Source organism: Pteropus alecto, unplaced genomic scaffold, assembly GCF_000325575.1.
Source record: "Pteropus alecto unplaced genomic scaffold, ASM32557v1 scaffold213, whole genome shotgun sequence".
NCBI classification, from domain to species: Eukaryota; Metazoa; Chordata; class Mammalia; order Chiroptera; family Pteropodidae; genus Pteropus; species Pteropus alecto.
In genome coordinates, this window is record NW_006434829.1 from 1,808,793 (window position 1) to 1,826,049 (window position 17,257).

The 17,257-nt window shown below is 53.9% G+C and overlaps 1 protein-coding gene across 1 annotated transcript in view; it reads right to left on the reverse strand.

Moving 5' to 3' along the window:
• Window positions 1-17,257, reverse strand: part of GLT1D1 (glycosyltransferase 1 domain containing 1) — a 65,992-nt gene that overhangs the window by 28,746 nt on the left and 19,989 nt on the right. The window contains exons 4-5 of the mRNA XM_015587889.2: window positions 16,526-16,631; window positions 12,605-12,656 (exon numbers count right to left, since the gene is read on the reverse strand). Of these exons, the coding sequence (XP_015443375.1) occupies window positions 12,605-12,656; window positions 16,526-16,631 (158 nt within the window). The remainder of the gene's footprint in view (window positions 1-12,604; window positions 12,657-16,525; window positions 16,632-17,257) is intronic.

A 17,257-nucleotide genomic window follows, 5' to 3' on the forward strand; every position in this document is an offset into this window, starting at 1 on the left:
TCTCGGGGGAGATGGAGAAGTCCACCCAATAAGTCAGGAAATAAGCAAAGAGGCAGCAGGAGGCACAGCCTCCCGGGCAGGGGCACAGACTGCTGTCGGGGGCCGTGAGTAAGGACGTCCCCAACGCCTCTGACGTCAGCGAGAAGGTGGCACCTGCATGGCTGACGTGGATCTCTGCGCCGGGTGGAAACTTACTATTCCTGGCGGCGGTTTCCGGCGGGACGTCACGAAACTACTAGGGAGAAAAAGAGTCCGTTTCTGGGGTTCGTTTTGACACAGTGGCAGAAATGTTTTAGAGATCAAGTTCAGACACGAAGGCAGGCGTTAACAGGAGTAGGGGAAGAATCCATTTCTCAGGGGCTGCTGGGTCAAGGACGCTATTTCTCCCAGGCGATCCAAAGATAGTCATTTTGGTGAAAACATCTAAAAGTGGGCACCGGCGAAGCAGCTGGGGACGTCTGAGAGCAGCGTGCGTGGAGGACCAGCCCCGCTGGTGAACGGCCCCGCCTCTGCTCTTGCCGCACGGACCCCCGTGGTCACGTCTGTGACGCGGGGCCCACGGCACTGCGTGGGGGCCACCGAGCACTTCGACCTCCAGCCTCGAATCGGTTTTAGGTTTTGGGAAATAAGCCACAGGGGAGGCGGTGCTGCCGAGGGACAGGGGGGGGCAGGGGGAGGGGGGTGGCCCGCCCTCTGCCTGGCTGCGGGGGGTCCTGGGAGGGTGGTACCCAGCCAGTTCCGGCGGCCGAATGGAGACGGGGCACCCACAGGAGGCTCCACGCGGACTTACTTCTGACACGTCACCCCTGGAGCACCCCAGACGCGTCCCCTCTCAAAATGCCCTTAAAATAGCGAGCCTTTAAAAAATAGTTTTGAAAAATCTCTAATAGTTAAAAAATAAGATATTTGCTCTAATGGGAAAAAAATGGATAACGGCAACCATTTGAAATCAAAAATTGAAGTTGAGAGCCCTAAAATAGTCCTTCGGTTTCATTCTAATTTCCCTGGGAAGCTGAAGAAAATGTTATTCAGAGGCAGGGAAAGCTGACGATGCCTCTTGCCTGACCAGCCCCGAGTCTAAAACATTGGCCCCGGCATCGCCCGTAAGAAGGTTGGCGAAGCCCCGTCAAAACTATGTGGGCGTGGCATTTTACCTTTAAAGTTAACGCAAGTGATGGGCAGAAACAGATTCAATCTAATTCTACATAAATTTGACTCCCGGAGGTAAGGCAGGCCACTCTTTTCATGAGAAATAGGCTCGGCAACTAGAACTCTATAAACCCGAAATGCTCCTTTCAAGAAAATCCCTTTTTACACGAACAGAAATGAACTAAACTTGTCTTAATGCTACAAGCAGAATTAACTGACCGTGTGAGAAGCGACAGGATTTAACTGCGGGTCTTTACATAGCTCTGAGCATTATTTCTCTAAAATCTACTGAAACCCTGAAAAATTAAGCTAGTATCAAGTCCTCTGTAGATTTTTAAAAGATGCTAGGAATGATATTTTAAGATCCTATCCAAGCGAGTCAAGAAAATAGACTTATAGTGGAAAAGCACTCTGGTCCTGGGCTGTTTCGAGTCATTGCAGTAAAGAAACCTGGCCGAAGCCAATGGCTTATATTGATTTTGAAAAACATTTTCTATATTAAGATATTCTAGATACAAATTAGCTTCCTTTGCTCAGTGTCTACTGTTGTTCCAATGGCCTCGAAATAACAACGGATCAAATCTTTGTGACGTATTCTCTCTGCTGGATGAGCTCGTCAGCGTGTGGGATGGGAGAGGCTGTGTGTGTGCATGTGTGTGCACGTAGGGAGAATACATGTATCTGTGTGTGCCTGTGTGTATATGTGTATGTGTAAATACATGTGTGCATGTATATCTGTGTATGTGTGTTCACATATGTGTGAGTGTGTGCATATGCATGTGTGTATATGTATATGTGTGTATGTGTAGGGAGAATATGCGTATATGTGTGTGCATGTGTGTACGCATACGTTTGTACGTGTAGATGCGTGTGCATGCACATCTCTATGTACGCGTATGTGTGCACGTGTGCAGATGCATGGTGTGCATGTGTGTGTGCATGCATGTGTGTGCGTGTACATCTGTACGTGTGTGCATACGCCATGTGTATGTGTGTATTTGTGTGTGCATGCGCATCTGTGTGCATGTGTGTGCATGTGTGTACGTGTGCACATGTATTGTGTGTATGTGTGTATGCATGTGTGCACACGCATGTGTGTGCGTGTGCATGTGTGTATGCGTGTGCGTGTGTATAGGAAGAATATGTGTGTGTGCATGTGTGTATGCATATGTTTGTACGTGTATATGTGTGTGTGCATGCACATCCGTGTGTATATGTGTGCTGTGTGTATATGTCTGAATCAGACAAAAATAGATTTTTCGAGAGAAAAAAGCGTCCACGAAATGCGAGGCTGGCAGAGCTGGCAGCCGGGTTGCAGACCGGCCTCGCGGGCACCAACACGGAGCAGCCCACACTTGTGACGTATTCTCTCTGCCGGATGAGCTCGTCAGCGTGCGGGATGGGAGAGGCTGTGTGTGTGCATGTGTGTGTGTGTGTGTGTATGTGTGGGAGTGTGTGCATGTGTGCATGCATGTGTGTACATGTGTGTATGCGGGACTGTGTGCATGTGCGGTGTGTGTATGTGGGAGTGTGTGCACGTGTGCACGTATGTGCGTGCACGTGTGATGCATATATGTGCGAGCATTGCGTATGTGTGTGCATGCATGCACGCTGTGATTCGAGTAGAAGCGTGCGTATGCATGTGCATGCATGTGTGGACACGTGTGATGTTATGTGGGACAACACGCACATGTGTGTGTGCATGTTCCCATGTGTGATGTGTGTGGCTGAGCATGTGCATATGTGTGTGTGCATGAGTGTGCATGTGTGATGTGTGTGTGTCTAGGTATGTGTGCATATGTGTGTGCATAATGTATATATGTGTGCATGTGTGTATGTGTAGGGAGAATACATGTATCTGTATGTGCCTGTGTGTATATGCGCATGTATGCATGTGTATATTCATGTGTGCATGTATATCTGTGTATGTGTGTTCATGTGTGTGTGCATATGTATGTGTGTATGTGTGTATATGTGTGTGCGTGTGTGTATGCATACATTTGCACGTGTAGATGTATGTGCATGCAGATCTGTGTGTATGCGTATGTGTGCACATGTGTATGTGTGCAGATGCACAGTGTGTATGTGTGTGTGCGTGCATGTGTGTGCATGTACATCTGTGCGTGTGTGTACGCGCCATGTGTATGTGTGTGTCTGTGTGTGCGCATGTGTGTGCATGTACATCTGTGTGCATGTGTGTGCATGTGTGTATGTGTGCAGATGTATTGTATGTGTGTGTGCATGTGTGCGCATGTGCATCTGTGTGTATGTGTGTGCATGTGTATGTGTGTATGTGTGTATATGTGTGTGTGTACAGGAAGAATGTGTGTATGTGTGTGTGCATGTGTGTATGCATACATTTGTACGTGTATATATGTGTGTGCATGCACATCTGTGTGTATATGTGCGCTGTGTGTATATGTCTGAATCAGACAAAGATTTTTCGAGAGAAAAAAGCGTCCACGAAATGCGAGGCTGGCAGAGCTGGCAGCCGGGTTGCAGACCGGCCTCGCGGGCACCAACACGGAGCAGCCCACAGACAGGAAGCTAAACCAGTCCGTGACCCTGGGCGAGATCAGGGTGAGCGTGGGACACCCAGTGGGGCCCGGGGGCTCACGAAACAGGAACGCCGACCGGACAGTTCCCGGAAGATGAGGACAAACCTCACCTAACCCCGTGGCGTCGGCGCTCGGGGTCACCGCTGCTTTCTTCGGCCGTCCCCCGTCCCCCTCTGCCTCGCCGCCTGATGAGTCAGCGCCCGCTGGGACCCCTCCCGGTGCGTGACCCCGGCCGATGTCAACGGTAAACTCGGCTTCTAGGCTCGGCACAGACGTGCTCCCCGCTTTGAGTCATCTCTAAACTTTTCGATTCCCAGAGGTCTCATATCGGGGACAAAAAAACCAAACCAAAATGGCAAAGAGCACGTGCAGCTCTGCCCGGGCGTCTCGGGAGAGCCGGTCTGAAGAGGCTTCATGAGACGTGACAAGCCTCCCGGGCTGTGACCGGTTCCTGGAGCCCGTCCCGCTCAGTGTCTGCGGGGACGGCCAGCCTCCAAGCCCGCCTCCAAACCCGCCTCCAAACCCGCCTCCACACCCGCCTCCAAACCCACCTCCAAAGCCCATCGGATGAACGCCTTTCGGGGTCCGTGACATTAGAAGCTGTACTGAGAGGTGCGGTGTGTCCGGGTCCTGTGGCCGCCGAGATGCTTGGGAACAGGCGGACACAAAGCAGTGGGCCACACGCCCGGGAAGAGCCGGCAGGACGGCACCTGCTTACCACACTCTCAGCGTCAGCCGAGACGCGGCTCGCTCGGATGAGACCGGCCCTGACACTAGCTCGACCTCCAGCTCGCCCGCACCACGACCTGCGCTGGCGACGGCCAGCGAAATCTGTCTTGCTTCCTGTGTTCCCATTTCCAAAAGAACCGTGACGAGTATAAGCACACACCAAATATAAAATTACACTGCAGGGGTCGCCCGACACAGCTGCTTCAAGAAGGTTGCTTTTCTTTGACGAGCGCCAAGGCAAGGTAGGGGCCTTGGCCCCAGATGGTGGTGACTCGACGTTTCCAAATTAAAAGAAAAAAAAATCGCCAAAAAGCAACGCCGCCAGGAGGCTTGGTTCGGTGCTGACCTTGGGGAAGCCAGTGTGACCTTCAGGTCGCCATTGTGCTTCCGTGAATTTGCTCAGCGCATCAAGCAATATTTACTCAAACCTGAGATGTTCTAAAAATAATTGGTAAATGAACATTCGAGTTTAGATCAGCCCCTCTCATCAGAGTGCTTATTTTAAAAAACATGTGACTAGTAGGCCTGTGGGGCCTCGAACCCGAGAGAGACATATTAAACTATAATCATTGCTTCTGCAGAGAGAAGCCGCTTCAATTAAGACATGCATCTCATTTATTTTTAATTTTTTGAAGCATGTACGTCTGGTGAATTTAGAGATGGCATTCTAAATTCGGACTAGACCTAAAAGAGCCCAAATTTGCATTCTTCGTGTCTGTTACACACTGTTGTAGGAAATCAAATTCTATACAGACTTCTGCATTTCCACAAAGCCTATGTCAGTTAGACACGTACGGTGAATCGAATTCCTAGAAATGCCAAATCAGGTTTAAAACCTCACACACCAGAGTAAAGCTGTCCCAAAACACAGCCCATGCTGAACTGCATGGTGAATATTAACAACTCAGCATGCAGACCTGGTAATCAGCCCGGGGCGGGTGCTGTGCACGTTACAAAGTAGGCACGTTGTCGCATTAAGTCTGATACAAACGACATGAAAAAAACCTACGGCCTGAGCCCGAACAAAGGCATTGCAAATGAAAGGAGGTAAAATAAAACCATCTTTATTGAAATCCAATCAAACCAATTTGTGTAGAGTCAGCCAGAGATAGATCCATGATTGGAAATGCAGCCTCCGAAATAATGTTTTTAAAGGCGCGACGGAGCTTTCTCGGAGGGCCAAAATTCACCCAGGGCTGGCAAAATAACCCCCTCGGCACACTTCTGTTAACGTGACCCCCACGACCAGGGACTGTGTGAGCCTGCGTCAGCGACCCGGGAACAGACTTGCATGCACGCAGCATCCCACACGGCAGCCGCGAGCTCACGAGGCGACCGAGAGTGAAGGGGACCCGGTCTGAGCAGAGACGCCCCCCATGTGGAAAAGGCACATGGGACTTACGTGTTGAAATAATAAGATTTGGGGTCTGGCGGCCGTGCAGTGAAGAAGCTGGCCTTGGTCCAGGAGGGGCCTGGCACCCCCCATGTGGAAAAGGCACATGGGACTTACGTGTTGAAATAATAAGATTTGGGGTCTGGCGGCCGTGCAGTGAAGAAGCTGGCCTTGGTCCAGGAGGGGCCTGGCTTTGGCCTGTGGATGCCAGGAGAGAATCCACGTTCTACCTGGGAGGCGTGTCTCTGTGAGGGAAGGGCCGGCCACCACCGACAGTCAGGCGGGCGGCTGGCCAGGCCAGAGGCCAGCCGTGGGAGTTAGGGTGGGCACCGCTGGTCCCAAGTCGGCCAGTCCATCACGCCCACGTCGCGAGGCCCCGGTAAGAACTTCGGGCAACGCGCTCGGCGGGGCTGCCCTGGTTGGCACCACTCTGTGCGTATGGTCGTGGGGGTGAAATGTCATAAGTGCCCAGGGGGAGGGCAGGGGCGCTCGGGCCTAGGCAGTGGCCCCTTGGGACGGTCCAAGCCCGCCTCCTTGCCCGTGATCAACCGAACCGTGAGCGAGCCGGCTCCCAGCGGGTTCTGTGCGTGCTGCAAGCAGACCGTGGGCTCGAAGTGGTTCTGAGGGCCGCCGGACGCGCAGCTGGCACCACCAGTGAGGCATCTTGGGGACCCTTATGCTCTGCCGTCTGGCTAACTCCAGGCAGTGGGTTAAATAAAACACGCAATTGAAACTAACTGGACTTGTTTCCACTTACTTTTTTAACGGAACGTTTAGAGTCGCACCCGTGGCCCACCTTGGCGGTGGCATTGTATTTCTATTAACGGCACCGGTATGGACGGTGTGTCTGTTTACGTGTGCTCTCATTTAAATTAAGTGTGAAAAACACAGGTTTTAGACCAGCGCTTATGCTCGAAGCTGCCTGTATCTATGCAAATTCTAAATAATGGACGTGTCCTCTTGACATAGCAAAAGCAGTAAGAAGCAAACGCCATGATTCTTTCTCATCTGAGATCATGGGCATCTGATTGTGGTTTGATAACTATTAGGGGGGATCAAGGAAATTCCACTGCGAACCCTCCTGCTCCCTGAAGTGGAGCACGTGAGCCTGGACACCAAGCCCGGGGGCCCAGCAACAGAGAGCGAAACGCGACCAACCCCTCAGAAGCTGTGTCACGGCTCAGAACACACGAGCCGAACTCGCCTCTGCGAAAATCCATCTAAAATAATTACCCAGATGCAGCTGAATAATGAACCTTTCCGTTATTCAGACAGTTTTCATTTGTAAAAACTAATCAGATAAGGGCATGGAGCTGAACTTCACTGAGAAGTCACCCACCAAAAAAAAAAAACAAACGATCCTGTATTAAAAAATCAAGTTCATATTCAAATTTAACAACTAACCCCCACGGATTACTTTATTCATTTTTAAATTTTTTTAATTGTAATTTTCCAAGTAGAGCTGACATTCGGTATTGCTTTATATCAGTTGCAGGTGGAGAACGTCGTGGTTCGACATTTCTATGATTTACGCAGTGACCTCCCGTGAGCCCAGCCCCCGCCTGGCGCCACGCGGTTCGCGGTTCTGACGATGTCACTGACTGTTCCCTGCTGCACTTTGACTCCTCGTGACCACTTTGTACCTGCCGACTTGTTCCGCTTAAGCCCTTGCTCGCTGTCACCCGACCCCCGACCCTCGCCCCTCTGGCCATCACGGGTCTCTTCTCCGCATCTATGAGTCTGTTTAAATTTTATTTCGTTCTTTAGTTTCCACATAGTCGTGAAATCACATTCCCCCCACCCCTGTAAACGACGAGAACAAACTCATCCTTACTTTCCTTCGCCTTTATTACAGCGCCTGCCCGTTCCCCCGTCATCCTAGACCAAACGATTCTCACTGCTTCTCATCGTTCCCAGATGCCTGCTTGCTGCGTTTGGAGGAGGGTCTTTCTGAAAGCAAAGACAGCTCACCCCGGGTGGAGCAGGCAGCTCGGGGTGGCTGGCCATCCAGTGACAGGCGAATGAGTGACAGACGTCGTGCTGAGATGTAAGGTGACCCCCTGGCAGCACGTGGCTGAGGATTCGCCCCTGCCGCCCGGCCCGCCCCGAATGTCATCGACCTATGCACTTAGTGCAGTTTCTTATTAAACTGAAAAGTTAAAGTCATCTGAGAACGCTCATCCCCACGCTGCACTCAGCCCCCGACACCAGGCCCCCCACGGCACCCTCTCCTGAGGACGGCCCACTGCGAGCCTCGCTCCGGAGATACCCCGAGTGCAGCGCTGGCCTCTCACGCCACGTGCCTGGAGCTCGGAGCCGCCGTGCCTCTCCCTCCCCCACCAACTCCTTGACCAGGTCCTTCCAGAATGCACGAGCCAAACATCGCAGGCCACGTTAATGTCCTTGAGCCCAATTCACTTCCTTGCATGCCGTGGTTCCCCAAACGTGCTGCTTACGTTGAAAAATGATTCTTTATCCAGGGACACTTACGGGTGAAATGACATATTATTCATAAGTGAAATGCTGTGATGGCCGTGTTTTAAAAATATTCCAGAAAAATAGTGTGTGTGTATGTATGTGTGTGTTTGTGTATGTGTGTTTGTGTGTGCATGTGAGTGTAGGCGTGTACATGTGTGTTCGCATGTGTTTGTATGCCTGTATGCATGTGTCTGTGTGTGTTTGTGTGTGCATGTGAGGGTAGGCGTGTACATGTGTGTTCGCATGGTTTGTATGCCTGTATGCATGTGTCTGTGTGTGTTTGTGTGTGCATGTGAGGGTAGGCGTGTACATGTGTGTTCGCATGGTTTGTATGCCTGTATGCATGTGTCTGTGTGTGTTTGTGTGTGCATGTGAGGGTAGGCGTGTACATGTGTGTTCGCATGGTTTGTATGCCTGTATGCATGTGTCTGTGTGTGTTTGTGTGTGCATGTGAGGGTAGGCGTGTACATGTGTGTTCGCATGGTTTGTATGCCTGTATGCATGTGTCTGTGTGTGTTTGTGTGTGCATGTGAGGGTAGGCGTGTACATGTGTGTTCGCATGGTTTGTATGCCTGTATGCATGTGTCTGTGTGTGTTTGTGTGTGCATGTGAGGGTAGGCGTGTACATGTGTGTTCGCATGGTTTGTATGCCTGTATGCATGTGTCTGTGTGTGTTTGTGTGTGCATGTGAGGGTAGGCGTGTACATGTGTGTTCGCATGGTTTGTATGCCTGTATGCATGTGTCTGTGTGTGTTTGTGTGTGCATGTGAGGGTAGGCGTGTACATGTGTGTTCGCATGGTTTGTATGCCTGTATGCATGTGTCTGTGTGTGTTTGTGTGTGCATGTGAGGGTAGGCGTGTACATGTGTGTTCGCATGGTTTGTATGCCTGTATGCATGTGTCTGTGTGTGTTTGTGTGTGCATGTGAGGGTAGGCGTGTACATGTGTGTTCGCATGGTTTGTATGCCTGTATGCATGTGTCTGTGTGTGTTTGTGTGTGCATGTGAGGGTAGGCGTGTACATGTGTGTTCGCATGGTTTGTATGCCTGTATGCATGTGTCTGTGTGTGTTTGTGTGTGCATGTGAGGGTAGGCGTGTACATGTGTGTTCGCATGGTTTGTATGCCTGTATGCATGTGTCTGTGTGTGTTTGTGTGTGCATGTGTTTGCATGCATGTAGGTCTGTGCGTGTCTGTGTGTTTGTGTGTGCATGCATGTTTGCATGCATGTGGGTGTGTGTGTGCGTGTCTGTGTGTTTGTGTGTGCATGTGTTTGCATGCATGTGGGTGTGTGCGTGTCTGTGTGTTTGTGTGTGCATGTGTTTGCATGCATGTGGGTGTGTGTGTGAGTGTCAGTGTGTGTGTGTTGGTGAGTGGAGAACGAGAGCAGATGAAGGAAGAACCAGAGACCTGCGCAGAGACCAGGCGGTGGGGGCAGCGGAGTTCGCTCCGTGATTCTCGCTGCTGTTATAGACGAAGGGAAATTTCTGTAATAAAAGTGTCTAAAGAAGGACCCGTCCCTGCAAATTAAATTCTAGACGTGTTTACGGACAGGAAACAGCACGTCAGCCCCGTGGGACCGCAGCTCGCCTTGTCCCTAAGGAGCTCACGGCGTGGAGAGAATGGCTGGGGGCGGAGGTGGTGCCACCATCAGGGGCTGGCACGAAGCGAGGTGGACGGCGGCATCGGACACGAGCCACCCCCCCGCCCCCTGCACCCACGCCCTGGGAAGCCCCCGAGCGCCTCCTACAATGAGATCGGACTAGATCCCCACTCCTTTGTGGCTTTGGCCACCGGGACGGTGGCACACGTCACACGAGCAGAAGCTTGACGAGTGCCCGTGCCCGGAGCCTGATCTCTCCTGCCTGCATCTAATAGAAGACGACAGCAGGTGAGTCCCAGCCACAGCTGCTGAGGTCCCAGACCTGTGAAATGGGACCTCCAGGACCGCCAGCCCGGCCGAGTGACCCCTGCCAGAAAGACCCAGACAACACAGAGAATCAACAATAAGTGTTTCAGGCACTGTGCTTGGTGTGATTTGTCACGTAGCAAAAAGTACGTGACACTAAGTGAACATGTCTACGCCAGTTCTGGTGGGACACAGGACCTGTGGACGAGGGCGATATTTAAGACAGAGACAATCGATGCACGGGGGAGGGACGTGCTTCCGCGGCGAGAGCTCGTGCTCATGTCTGGCGGAGCAGGAGACAGCGACGCTCCGTCCACCCCCTTCCGTCTGTGGCTGCATCTGCGGGGCAGAGAGGAAGCCCTGCGTCTTGCCAAGGGGTAGTGGGGGAGGGGAGGAGCACTTCAATAGCCCTTTACGGTCACTTATAGGTACGAGTCTCAGATACTCTGTCCACACTCCGCGAACGGCGACGTCTTAACGGCTGGTTGCAGTGCGGAGCCTGAGTCGCGTCGTGTCTGGGAAGCTCAGCAGGGTCGGGCCTGGTGAGTACTTGGATGGGAGACCACCCAGGAAGACCAGGTGCTGTGGGCTTTAAAAAAAATAAGTGCTCTGTCACAATGAAGCCCGCTGGACGGGCCTCTCCCTTACGCGTGGCCCCGTGATGCCACGTATGTGTCCTCTGAAAAACATTGCTCCCCGGAGCGAGACAGCCCTTCCGCACGCTGGAACACCTCATCACGCGGCATCCGGGTAGCATGACCCCTGACCTCATCGGGACAGTCCCTCTGTGTGCGGAGCCGCCAGCCTTTCCAGAACTCGACACTGAGGTTTCCACTGGCAACAAACAGCACTCTATGTTTTTCTCGAAGGGACTGGCTCTGTTCGCTCACTTTTAATAAACCGTCCGCTAAGTGCCCAAGCTGGAATGTCCCCACTGTGTCTGCCCGTCACCCTTCCAGGTGAAAAAAAGCATGTCGAAACTGGCTGGTTCCGTGTGCACCTCGAACTGTCACATGACGGTCGCCCCTCAAGTCCACGGCCCCGTCCCATTCAGAGCACAGCGAAGCAGCTCCGCGTTCCTCGCCACGCAGAGAGGGTTTCAAGTGTGTTCCACGGTTAATGTTCAACAGAACCAATCATTTTTTATGGCGCTATCAGGGAGACGCTCAGGTGATTAAAAATAAACCGGGAGTGGGCGGCAGGAACGCGCCCATGACGACAGGTGCCACGAGCAGCCGGGCGCCACCGGCCCTGCTCCGTCTGCCGCGGCTTTCCGAACGGCGGGCAAACAGCTCTCGGCGTTGCCATGGGAGCAGGCCCGACCCTGCGGGGGCTGCGGAGGGGTCCCCAGGGCCCCCGAGCCCCGCGGCTGGGGTGCCTGGACGCCGGGTGGGGGCGCGGCCCTCTCACTTCGAGAGCTGCACGTCCTGAGCTGCACTGCGTGGGACCCAGACGCTTGGCCCAAGGGGCGCTCTGGATCCCGTGCACACCACGCCGGCCCCGCTGCTCTGCGCCCACGGACTATTCCAGGCCTCGGGGATGGACCGCCAGCCCCGCGAAGGACGGCGTCTGTCCTTGTCCCATGCGGCAGGTTCTAAGGGCTCCGTTTCACACGTTGAAATTCTGCAAAGCATGGGCACAGCCTGTGAAATGACGAGGCGGAGCTGGCGGGCACAGGGACGGGCATGGGGACGGGTACGCAGGTGGCCTGGGCCCACGGCAGGCCTCCCCTCGGGGAGGGGACAGGAAATGCCCCACGGGCTGGCCCTGTCCTTGGATTAGCGGTACCGGCTCTGCTGTGCCGTCTGGAATTCCCTGCTGGGCACTCAGCCCCGCCACCATCCCGCTGGCTCACGTCGCCGGCCCCCCTGCCCCAGAGTCATGAGTGGATTGACTTAGAGAGCTACAAAGTCCCCGGCTCTTTGAAGCTATTCAAACACAGAGTCCCCCTGGGGAACGACATCGGCCACCTGAGGGCCTGTTCTGCCGTGTGCGTGTGCGTGTGTGTGCGTGTGTGTGCGTGTACGTGTGTGTGTGTGCGCACGTGCGTGTGTGTGTGTGCTCGTGCGCATGTGCGAAGCTGCAGCCACATTTACAGCACGGCCCGTAAATCACCCGACCGGAGCTCGCGGAAAGTAAACAGACCAAACATGAACAGGTTTGGCTGCTGGGCTGCTTTTGCTAGTCCATAATCCCATAAAAGCAGCCAGCGGAGTTTTTACGGAAGCTAAACACATAAAAACATCAGCACGTGGGGACCGCGACAGGCCGCCGAGGCTGCGAGAGGCGGTGTCGACGGGGACACGGCGGCTCCCAGAAAATCGCCGTTCTGCTTTCCAGTGCTGCAGTCTCGCCGGCACCGTGAAAATGATAACAACACAAACACATACCCACCGCAGGCACGCCACATCCTTCATCGACTCCGTGAACGCGACGGCAAATCTGGTGAAGGGGACAGAAGGGATGGAGGCGATTAGCGCAGGATTCAGCTCACGTGACTGCGAACCGGCTCGCGCATTGTGAGAGACAAGGCAAGAAGCCCGATTTAAACTGTGATCATTCTTTATTACCCGTCATTGGCCATTAACTTTAATCTCTGCTCACATCGAAAAAAAAAAAAGAAGTCTATGCAAGAAAAAAACACACGAAGCTGAAAACTTGCTGTGTTTCTAGTTCCTGCCCCATGAGGTCAGAGGCAAAGCCAAAGCCAGGAGCCAAAGAGAAGCCAGGAGCTTGGTCAGCCCACCCACCGACCCGGGGGAGGCCACCCCGGACTCCACGCCCCGGGGACGGACCGCGGCCACACGCGCATTCGGGACGTGCAGGATGCGTGTGGGTAATGAGCGTCACGGTCTGCGTGTACTCAGAAGTGGCCGGTTCCAGAGCTCGGGCCATGCCCACATGGGATGGACCAGGCCCACCTCATGGTCCCAGAAACTAAGAATGTGCTCCAAAAAAGGCACGTTCGGAGGACACGGGAGTCACCTCCAAGTCTCTCCGGTGGCCGTGGCTGGGGCAGTCTGAGCCCGAATCACCAAGGCGTGACGGGTCACCCAGAGAGCAAGGCAGAATAAACACCCACGAGTCCGCGTTGACGGGATACGAAGCTGGCCAGGTCGGTGGGGCGGAGGGACGGCTCTCCCCACCAGTGGAATCCCAGTAAGTGCCGAAAGCAAAATGGACCGCCCTGAGGCCAGCACCGTGGGGGCCATCCCGAGGCAAAGGGCCGGTAACCACGACGCCGCCCAACAGCGGGACCAGACAGGACTGGGAGCTTCTTTCCTCAGAGGTCCCCTGCCTCCCCCACAGCTCCAAGCCTTCCCTCCCTCCTCCCCGCTTACCGCGCCCCTATTTCAGGGAGAAACGGGAAATTCCCCTGGGGTGTCACAGGGCTGGGCGAGGAGGCCCGGGTCCCGGGTCACAGTGGACCGTGCCTCTGAGCCCACGTGCGCCAGCCACGCCCACCGGGGACGGCTGTGCCTGTGGCGATGGCGATGGCACACACTCCCTGCAACCCGCGCGGGGACTAGGGACGCAGACCGGCTGTTTTCCGGAACCGCTTCCCCCCCGGGCAGGGAGCCGGCAAACCGCGTTCACGAGGGCGGTGCAGACACCGGCCTCTGCGGGAATCTGCAGGAATGAGAAACCCAGGAGGCGAACGCGAGCTGCTGGCCCCAGTTCCTGCTCCCTCGTTAACTGAACACCTGGAACTTTCGGACAAGGGCAGGGCATCGAGCGGAGAGGAGCCGCTGAGCCGGGGACAAAGCCAGGCCACGAAGACCATGCTCCGTGCCCCCCCGACACACACACGCACGGTGTTCACAGGTCAGTGCTCGGGCGCCAGCACCAGGACAACCTCTGGGGGAAGCGAGACCCACGCATCTGGCGGGCATGGCCATTGTCCACTCGGCCGCGAGGACGTCAGCTCCGTGCCAGCGGGGACAGCGCTCACTGCCACCTGCCAGCCCCGACAGTGCCTGGCACCCAGCGAGCGCGCAGAAACACCGGACTGAATAAACGGGTGAACGCGTGAAGGGACAGTACGGTGGGCCGTTCAGGGTCAGGAAGAAGGACGGGGGGAGGGCGGGAGGGCAGGAAAACGTCCCAGGTGCCCGGAGCTGGTGCTGCGGGGGAGGGAGGACCAGCATCCCAGCCCAGCAGCTGGCTGTGACCGTCCACGCCCAGGTGACCGTCCCCACCATTCCCCCCTGTTCACTCAGGGACCCGAGGCCCCCAGGAGCCGGGGTACGGCAGGGAAGGGGGGGCGCCTGGGTGGGCTGTCGGCACAAAGGGTGAATGTGTCAGGAGCCAGCGGGGCAAAGTGGGGGACCCCGTCGTTTCCCGCCAGACACTCATCGATTATCCGCGGTGGCAGATGACACATTCTCTCTCGTGGCTCCTCCCTACAGAATCGCGGGCGCTGGCTTTACACCCACCTAACAGACGACCTTTAAAGAGAGTTTCTAGCCCAAAGACTCCAGGGAAATAAAGAGACCAAAAAAGAACACATTTCTTATGAAAAACACAGACCCGCCCCCTTACTGCCACTTCAGAGCTCACTGACTGACCGCGACACGGGGCTGTTTGCCAAAAGCATCTCTAGAAAAGCTGTCGCTCAAAAAACAAGGGACATTACTGATATTCAACCAGTTCCGACCTACAAAACAGCAATTCCCACGATGGAACCAGCCACGTGCCGTACACTCCCTATCCGTGGAATGGTTTCTGGGCTTTTCCTGTCACATAAACTCTCTTTGGCCGATGAGCTTGGCAATAGGAAGTTTTTCTAATATGACCTTTTCCCACAAATTTTTACAAATTTCAAATACTCCTTATCTAATTTTGGTATTTCTAATATGATTACCAAGTACTTAATATAATACTTACAAGCCAAAAACCTGATTCTAAAACAAGTTTGAATATTGTACTATATAGAAAAAAGGTTTAAAATAGAAAAGACAAATGTTCTAAAATACACCTTATAGGGAAAACATAACTATTTACAAGTATTTGATTAAAAATGAAACTCTCATTATAAAGCTGGACAAGTTCAATACTCTAATTTGCCGTATTACGTCAGACAAGGGGCCTATGATTCCCCCGACTTTCCTGCTCACCAACCTGAATCAATATCCCCCTGAATAAAAATCGATGTGCGTTTTCATAACAATACAATGAATAATGCTAACGATAATACGATAAGACGAATTCATTCAATATTGTTTCTACCGAGCAGAATTATTTGCCGTCCACGAGACAGCACCTTGCGGAATGCGTGGTCCAAAGGTGATACATTTTGAGAGTATAGGAATAACAGCAAGAAAACCTATAATGACAGATCACCTTTCCACGGGAGCCTAGCTGTGGTGATAGCGTTGTTTCCTGTCACACACACACACACACACACACACACAGTTTCTACCGAGCAGAATTATTTGCCGTCCACGAGACAGCACCTTGCGGAATGCGTGGTCCAAAGGTGATACATTTTGAGACTATAGGAATAACAGCAAGAAAACCTATAATGACAGATCACCTTTCCACGGGAGCCCAGCTGTGGTGATAGCTTTGTTTCCTGTCACACACACACACACGCACACACACACAATGTACTCTATTTTAAAAAGGGGGCTAGAAGCGTGCAAAGGCGTGTCAGATTATGTAAAAAGGTTGTATCGACACGTCTGTGTTCACGGCAATATCCACGCCCACCCTGGGGGCTAGAAGCGTGCAAAGGCGTGTCAGATTATGACAGCAACTGCCAGGCACTGCCAACACGTGGTCTCCAGGCTCAGGAACACGGTCCCCCACGACGAACAACTGTCCTGCCCCAAGTGCCCACAATAACTCCACTGAGACATGCAGCTGGCCACCCCTCTCACGAGGCGTTTTTATCCAGTTCAGAAACTGGTCTGAGCCACGTCAAAAAGATACGACTTGAGAAAAGCTGATGCCACCTAAGTCCCGATCTGCGTGCTAATGACGCTGGGGTCCGTCCGTAGTGGCGGCTCTCAGGAGACAGAATGACCCGTGTCATCTACCGTGCAGAACACCTCAAGAGTGTCCGTGTAACGCTAACCGCAGTGCGAGAATGATTCGGCTGCAATCACTTGGTGACGAGGACTATGCGTCAAAACAAAACTCCGCCCAGTGAAAGAAAAACAAAGAACCGAGAGGAGGAAGGGGGCTTCTCTGGGAAGGTGTGAGCCCCCCACACCCCACGTGACCGGCCTCCTCCGTCTCTCTGTTCCCATGGACTTGCGTCCACAAGGGTCCAGTGTCTAACGCCTCGGAAGGCCCTCAGGTAGTACCTGGCTTCTTGAAGGACGCTGCCCATCACTTGATTTTTTTCCCCGTCGTTCACGTCTTCATTTAAATCGGTCCCACCGAAGATGATTCCAAAAGGGACTCCGTGGCCTGCGAAAAGGAGGGGAGCAGAGCAGGCTGCAGCCTCGGGAGCGGCCACCGCCCTGGCCCCAGCCCCAAGCGGTGGCATGGACCGCCAGAGTCCGCAGAGCACGGCCCGGGTCGTGCCGATGGCGTGGTCTCCCCCAGCTCCCCTGAGCTGCAGGCTAGGGGGTCACAGGGATAAGCGTGACACGGGATTGATCGTGCGAGACACTGACCACCGTCGTCAGGACTCTGAATCAACTTGCTCTGTATTTTAACAATGACTCGTGTTGTTGGCCGCCACCTCTCAAAGCCAAGCTCCTCAGGGGTCGGGCACATCTGGACTTGTCGGGGTTCGTGACAGAAAAGGGGTTTTGCAAAACCTGAGTCCCCCCCAATGGATCACAATGACAGGCACAGCGCTGTCGAGACGCAGACACCGCGACTGTACTTCCAGGGGATGGGCAGTGCCACCGGAATGGCAAAGTGTGGAGGGCAGGAGAGTGGGGACCCAAGATATCTGAGGTGCTGCCTGTGCAAAGTGAGCGAGGACTGCGATGGGCGTGTTCACTCTAAGTGGAGAAGCCTGTAGGGACGGAGGCGTGGTCTCTGACGGGGGCGTGGTCTCTGACGGGGGGCGTGGTCTCTGATGG